The following is a 7,847-nucleotide window of genomic DNA, read 5'->3' as shown; positions in this document are numbered from 1 at the left end:
TTATTTATGTGTCTTCGTTTTGTTCCTAGGGCTCAGTGGCCATTTAATTGACAATGAAGTATTTAGTGTTACATTTGCAGCAAAAAGAATAGTTCTTTGGTTAGTGTCATCTTGTTATGATTATTTTTCATCTATATTAGCTTTTTAAGACACGACAGACCTTTATTAATCCCAAAAAAGGGAAATTCGCATTATTGCAGCAGCAGAAATTGTATGATCGCAAACATAGCAGCGGAAATGACAGTATTGGAATATTGCACAGCCTCTCACATGAAAAATCATCGCACTTTATCAGTCCTTGGTGTGTGCATGTTTGTATTTGCGTGTGCTCGCGTATGTGCGCGTGTGGTCAACTGCATGATGTTCGTTGTAGAGTCAACATTTCGCAACATTTTATTTGGTAACAACAAACCATTTCATCTGTGAAATAGAAACAGTCGAAAATCTGTTTTAGACACTTCCCACACTAGATGGCAGTATAATCACATTTTCACATAGATGATGTTAAAAAAGGTGAAGTAACGTAATGCACACTATACCTTCAAGATGGGTGTTGTCACCTTGCCACCCAATATCATCACCTGGTCTTACATTTGATTTGATGAATCACGAATAGCAAATAACAATTAGACTGATAGCATAGTTTGATTCATGGGGGGGGTTAAATCTTGCCAGAAATTGGCCATGGACTATTTTCCCTTGGGGCAAAATTCTACAGTCAGCAGATCATCAGCGAACGGGGAGTTTTAATGTGTGCCATCCGGCAGGTAGACATGAAACAGAGCAGTGATGCGCTGAGGCAGTGAACTGAGCATCTGGTAAATAATTTTAATGAGCCTAAACTGCACCATTGCCATCTGTTATACGTACATTTTTAATTAATTAAACATAATGACTCATGTCCATTTATAGCTTTGACAGGTTTACTTTGCACCTCGAGTACCATTGAGCGTGAGATCTTACGCTAGTCTTACATAATTACCATAACACTGGAATGTATTGTGGTTGAGTTCAAGATGCACATTCTCTGCTCTTAGCTGTTTTGTTGATGGCGCTGGGCTCAGCTTAATGGTGTGATGAGTCATCTTTCACTCCAGTTTCTACATCTGGATGGGTTTATACTTGCAAAAAAAGCCACAGTATGCCTTAACTGATGAGATTGTCCCCATATTCCAAGGTAAAAACACCCCCATTCACACCGCCAAAAAGATTCAAAAGTGGTTTTACAAACACCAGGATGCACTCCAACACCTTCCACCGTCTCATCAAAAACATCTCTGAACCTTTATGGGAAGTTTCGGAGCTCAGAATCCAAGACACACTTTGACCTCCTTTATCCCTCATGGACCTGGAGGCTTTTCTTCTGGAAGAATCTCCCCACAGATTCCAGCTTAAAGACGGACGGTTGCCGTTTGCTAATGTCTCACTGATAATGCATATAGGTGTTTCTGTTATTTTGTGATCAAGAGTAAGTATCCTGTACGGAACACGGTGAACTGCCACTTTATTCCTGCAGAGATTCTGATGCTGCCCTTAACCAGTCACACCCGTGATGCTAAGTAATCCTGCCATTTTTACTTACCGCTTTTGCATGCCAGTGCCAGTATTAGTGGTATTGATATTTAATGATTCCATTTAGATATGCAGTGGATCCCTCGATATATCGCGGTTCAGCTATCGCGCCCCCGTTATATCGAGGATTTTTCCCCCAACGCATCACAGGTTTCTACGTAAAAAGTTTACAAGTGATTAAAGCGTGTGTGTTTGTGTGTGTAGGGGGGTATTTTAAGGCTTAAACTAAAAATAAAAATATATGTTTATTTAAATGGTCTTTCTGTATCGCGGATTTTCACCTATCGCCGATGGATGTGGAACGCGGGGAATCACTGTAACTTCATTCACTGACAAATAATTTAACCACCTCTTCCCTGCTACTATGTACACTGAAGGGACAGTGAGGAGGGTCTGTCCACTGCCACTTTTTCCATATTTTAATTCAATCACACCAATAAAGCAGATTACTCAATCGATCCACTCAATCGGCCTCCAGCTATTAAATGTAAAGTACATAGAGACTTTACGGTGTTATGCCAATTTTTGCTGCTTTGCTAGAATTTGCAACCGGAGCAAAGGTAAAACCTGTCACATACAAACAAAGGGATATTGCTATCAGCATTGTGTTATATGTATGGTAAACCACAAGTGATTGTATAAACTCCGTAGAAAGCATGTTTTTCTCTGTGATTTGGCTCAGTAGCTGGGTCCTGACCCCTACCCCCCACACCGGAAATTAGCTCAGCCGCAGCGTCTAACCTGTTCTATTTTGTATATACGCTGTTCTCACAGCCCCAGAAAAAATGTGAAACAAAGCATCAACATGCACTTTTTAAGCTGAACATCAACAATAAAATTTAGTGTTTAGCAGGATTCGAACTTCAGTGGCTTTCAGGAGATCCACGCTCATACATACATGTGCGGGGCAGTGCGGTCCGTAAGGGGTTAATGCGAAAAACACAATTACTACTGCAGGCAGTTAATACGGACAGCAACATTTAATAACGGCACAATAACAACATATTTCTGCTTGTCATACACACCCCTTTAACAAGACATCAAATGGAGAAAAAAGATGAGCGGTATTTAGGTAACTTGTTTTTAATCACATGAAAATAAATCAGCTGTCTGCGGCTCGCAGTTCCCTCTCTGTCTCTCCCTCTCTGTCGCTCCGGCAGGGTTTTTCCGTTTTGACATTCATTACACTTAATAAAAACGCTGTTCGCTTTGACTCAGCGCTCAGCGAGTCCCGAATGAGGCTCATTACATGCACTGCGAGGGAGCGTTAGTAACGGTGTTATGCCAATTTTTGCTGCTTTGCTAGAATTTGCAACCGGAGCAAAATTTTCCAGTTACTTCAGTTTTTGCTACATTGCAAAATATCCTACCCATAATTTTAAATGGACATTTGTATAAGGATTTATGTTATGAAAATTACTTTCCTATACTTTAAAAGAGGGTAGCAATTTTCCATACTGCCAGAAACTGCTGCCTATAATTTTTATTGTGGAAGTATAATCGTGCAATAATAGCTTTCTTTCATCAGTTAACACAGGTTTAATATAAACCAGGCGTGTCGGCTTTGGGGCTCACTAACTAGGATTCCCAGCTGTCTCGCCGTGCGGTGGGTGCAGCAGCGCGCTGTACCCGTGCATCCTCCCCAACCTGACCTGATTTGACCTGTTTGCCTTCCATTCAAGCGCCGCGCTTACGCAATGATGAGGAGTTCAGGTGGCTACGTAAATGTAGAACGTGGAGTGCAGCGCCGCCACGCACGAATGGCCATAGCAGGAATAGACACAGAATTGTGTTAATTAATGGAGACAAATGTTCGGGAAATGGAATGTAATGAATGAATAAATACACAACATTGACATATTTATACTATTATTTTTATTCCAGGAGCCTTAATGTACGGAAAATAAAATATAACCTATAACGCAAAAGTGGACAATTTTATAGAGCTCCCCCTAAAGGTCTCAGAGTAGGCATGCAAGGGAGCTCGAGTCCTTTTCAGGGTGGGTGGAGGGGGGGGGGTTCCCCTGAGCTCCCCCATAATTTGAACCTTGGTGTTTATTCTACCTTTGTAGTGGAGCTGGATGAATTACACCAAAACTCGGTTCACATCCAAGCAAAACGCTGTCATACCAACAAATCCAGACCTTGTGGAGAGGAATGTTTTATTTTGTGTGTCTTGGCAGGAGTGACAGACTCTTGGAGACAAAATGATTGTATTCCTTAGTGATTAGCATTTTTCCGTTCATTTACTGTTGGGGGAGGCGTCTCCATTGTTTTGGTCATTGGTGATCGTTGTGTTTAATGGGACGGATTCCTTCAGTGGGTGTATCTAACCATACACCGCAAGACTTATTTTTCAGAAGTAACATTCCACTGTGGTCCCTGGAATGTAAACACCCTAATTTTTAACATAATCTTATGCTTCTGGCCCTTATGCGCTGTCAAATACACAATGTAGCTACAAACACAAGCCAGGAAAGCGTTGGTGAAGTAAACAAACTGCTGTAAACTGGACAAAGACCGAGACATGAAGACCTCACTTGGGTTCACTGCTATTCTCTGGGTGTGGTGGGGTGGAGCCAAAGTCCACTGCCCTGTCATTAGCGGTAATGCTAAGGCCCGGAAACCATAGTGAGATGCGCTTACGTTGCTGTGGGCGCCTCATCTGAGCCTCACTGTGTGTTTATTTTTACCCTAAAGAGGTTTTCTCGTCAATCAATGTCAGCTTCTTAACACAGCACACACACACTTCTAAAAATAAGCTCCACACTCAACCTTACAACTGCAGAGCGTTTAATATGCACACTGTTGAAGGTTATATGCGTAGCAAGCAAATCGATAAATTGATTAAATAATGAAAAATAAAAAAAAAACATTATTTTAGCACCTGTCTGTTGTCAAGTCTGTTTAATCGTCCTCACACGGAGAGATGTTGAATACGACCAGCATAAGTCAGTCCGTTCTTGTCTTATTAACTCAGTTAAGTGCCCTCAATCAGCAACCCACCTCCTTCCATAGATATGGGCCAGTACTCTCCCCAGAATCCATTTTGAATTTTATGAGCTTGGTGCTGACCGACTTACTGGCCCACCGGTGCCTTTGCCAATGCTTCCCCTAATATCAACAAGTGATCTTTGTATTTAATACTGCTGGCATGGCTGCTACTTCTGAACAGGGCAGCAGATATACACTCAGTGATCAGTTTATTAAGCAGACCTGCTTGTTTAACCCAAACGGCCTGAGTTCACAGAGGATGATGCGATGAACAGAACATGGGCAGCGGTGAAGGGCTATGCTTGTTACACTGAACAGAAATGCAAGACTAAGAGCTGAGTGGTGTGCAGAGTTGCTGCTCTGAATGTACAACGGATCTATGCTGAAGTGGTTCTGCAGGCAAAAGTGGTTCTTAACAAGTACTAGATACATGTTTTTCCCTGGATGGAAACGTACTGATCTAATATTAAAGGCTTCTAATGAATTGGGTCCTACCCAGTGCTACCTAGGTGTCCCTAATAAAGTGGCCATTGAGTGTATATCCATATCAAATACACTGTACAATAGTTGTTTTATCCAGATGAATGGTCTTAGTTGCAGACTGAATACCTTTATGTCGGAATAACCCCCTGTTTCTCTCAAAATCCACCTACAGACTGCCTCCTTGACTCTTAAACTTATTTCTCTTTTCTCAAGTAGTCACACTTAACAGCGTAGTCACATAGCACTTAGCACCATTTTCCATCCAAAGGGATCCTCCTCGTGGTAATTAGCACAAGCAGTTGAATCAGGTGTATTAAATGAGGGGAAACCCCAAAATGTGCAGGGCTCTGGCCCCCCAGGACTGGAGCTTGACATCCGTGATTCTAAAGAAGCCGGTTTGTATAAGCAGCCTAATGCAACACTTAAGCTAACAGGGATGACAGTAAGTTAAAGTCTGATATATGTGCTTCGCTGGCCTTTCGCTCATCAAGACCTTGCACACTCAAAGACTGTCAGTGTAATTAAACAACCCTGGAAGACAATAATTGAAACCATGCGTATTTCAGCCAATGGCTCCTTTTCTAATCACTGCTAAGAATTTGAGGGCCTTTAATCTTCCTGCCTGTTTGCAGACCTAGTGGAGGACAGGATGCCAACATGTTGAGATTATGAATCTGACTTCAGAGGCCCTCGCATGCCTTGAGGCTACTGGAACATCGATGGCTAATGAGGAACACCATGCAAAATCCTGTTCCTCATGATTGTATATCTTTGGTGGCAAGGCACCAGGCCATGAATTACAATGTAATAGACGCTTTCTTGAAAGACAGCAGCAGTTTTACGGTGATGCATCTGCAGCTCTGCCTCCCGTGTGACTCCCACCAGCTGCCATGAGACCACTGGGTTTTTGGAATGTCTGATTGTATCGCCAGCACTTGATCCTTTTCCAAAAGCACCGTTCTTCCGCTCAGTCCTTTGAGGAACCCGTCTGCAGAGTTAAAGCACCGACCGAGATTTCAGCCAGACTCGGAGTCCGGCAGAAATTGAGCACCAAAGAATCAAAGGCGAGGCGGCTGCAGAGTCCTGAGGTCTCCAGCACGATCAAGCTTAATGCTTGGTCTCGCACACAAGCGGCCAGCAGGCCAATGAATGTATCAAGACACCTGAACAAGGTAATGTATGTCTGAGGGAAGCTGCGAGGCCTTTATCCAGTTATATTGCTAAGTTGATAACTACGTCCATCCCAGCTATGTCCAAAAGTCATCAAGTACACTTGTGGAAACAGCGAAAAGTCCAGTTAAGCCTTTAGACTGGTAATAAGACTGGTAATAATAGCAGGCTATTCCGTATTAAACTTCTGAGGAAGTCCTGCTCTCGGCTTGGTTGGTCCGCAGGCTTTCATTGAGTGGGCTTGACGAGGTGGCCGTTGAAGGTGATGTAGATGTCCACGTCGTCGCTGTAGACGGCGTTCTCCCTCTCGCGCTTGTAAAGCCGCACCCACACCTCGTCGTTCTGCTCCAGCGGCAGCATGACGCTCTGGCTCTGCATGATGCTGCGGTCGCTCGGCTGCGCGTACACGATCACTTTGGCCTGCTCGTTGTGCATCAGGTGCAAGTAGGTTTCCTTGAAGTTCCAGGTGTGGATGTTGAGATTGAAGAAGTAGATCCCGGGCACGTAACAGTAGAACTTGCCCTTGAACATGTTGAAGTGCTCATCGAGGTTGACGAAGACCGTGTCAAAGACCAGAGCTTGGTAGTAGTCCATGCTATGCAGGGCCTTCTGCCTGCCCACGGAAAAGGCAGAGTATTGGGTTTTGCAGGCATCTCCAGGGGCACCAGCCTGACCTTTGCTCCCCTTAGAACCTGCAGGACCTCGGGAGCCCGGTGGCCCTGTGAGACCAGCTTTCCCAGGTGTTCCCCTATCTCCTCGGTCCCCTTTGTCCCCTGTTTGAAGGCGGGAAAAAAAGGGATTACTCATGGATGCGGTAACGCGCGGATGCCGCTTCCGGGGTCTGTCTCAAAGCTCTGCTCTGACAGCTGCGTCTAGGGGGATCGCATGCTAAACGACATTCGTGGTTTTTGCCACATAGGCAAGTTCCGTGCCAGGCTCATGTGCAGAGAGCGGCCGCAGTGGACTTCCAGAACCTTCCAAGTGCAATTCAGTAGGAAACTATGAAAGAATGAAAACAAGCTCTTAAATGACTCATTTGGCCAGAAGGCTGAATAGAATTAAGTTATCGAGAGCCGACAGTCAAAAAAAACTGAGCTGTTTTGGAAAGTAGACGCAGGGTTCATATATCCTAAGCCTGTAGGTCGCAAAACGCTGAAGGTTCCAACCTAAAGTGTGTTTCCACTGAAATACCTTTGAACCTGACACTGCTTGGACCCCAGGCTGCCTGCACCCTTCTGGACATGGAATTTACTGTTAATACTGTAACTGATGTAAGACCTTTGAAACAAGCAAATGTTAAGCATAAGCATTAAGCTAACATGAGTGACGTGGCGGAGAAGGTACCTTTGAGGATGGTCATGTTGATGTAGGTCCTCACTTCAGGCATTTGGTTCAGACCCGTTGGAGGAGCGCCCCCTGTTGATTCCAGGTGGTCACAGCAGTGATGACATTGTCTCAGGGGGGCACCAGAGGGTGGTGGCACAGATGCCACCAGGGGGAAGAGCAACAGGAAATGGCCAAACATAGTGACACCTGCTGGCCAATAGGAGTATTGTGTAACTGTCACCTGAGTGATATGATCTGTACCGTACTAGTTATGCATCCTTCCTTCACTAACTGTCTAGTAT

The 7,847-nt window shown here is 44.2% G+C and overlaps 1 protein-coding gene across 4 annotated transcripts in view; it reads right to left on the bottom strand.

Moving 5' to 3' along the window:
* Positions 1-3,432: 3,432 nt before the first annotated feature.
* LOC125718389 (complement C1q tumor necrosis factor-related protein 1-like) overlaps positions 3,433-7,847 on the bottom strand; it is a 5,882-nt gene continuing 1,467 nt past the window's right edge. For 2 of the 4 annotated variants that reach the window (XM_048992223.1, XM_048992226.1), the window contains exons 2-3: positions 7,564-7,755; positions 3,433-6,992 (exon numbers count right to left, since the gene is read on the bottom strand). In XM_048992223.1, coding sequence (XP_048848180.1) covers positions 6,448-6,992; positions 7,564-7,755 — 737 coding nt within the window. In that variant the 3' untranslated portion in view covers positions 3,433-6,447. The remainder of the gene's footprint in view (positions 6,993-7,563; positions 7,756-7,847) is intronic. The other 2 variants (XM_048992224.1, XM_048992225.1) reach the window with 1 other exon arrangement.

This window comes from Brienomyrus brachyistius, chromosome 22 (assembly GCF_023856365.1).
Source record: "Brienomyrus brachyistius isolate T26 chromosome 22, BBRACH_0.4, whole genome shotgun sequence".
Taxonomy (NCBI): Eukaryota; Metazoa; Chordata; class Actinopteri; order Osteoglossiformes; family Mormyridae; genus Brienomyrus; species Brienomyrus brachyistius.
Note: the sequence above shows the minus strand (reverse complement) of the source record. Positions and strands in the feature narration are given on the sequence as shown.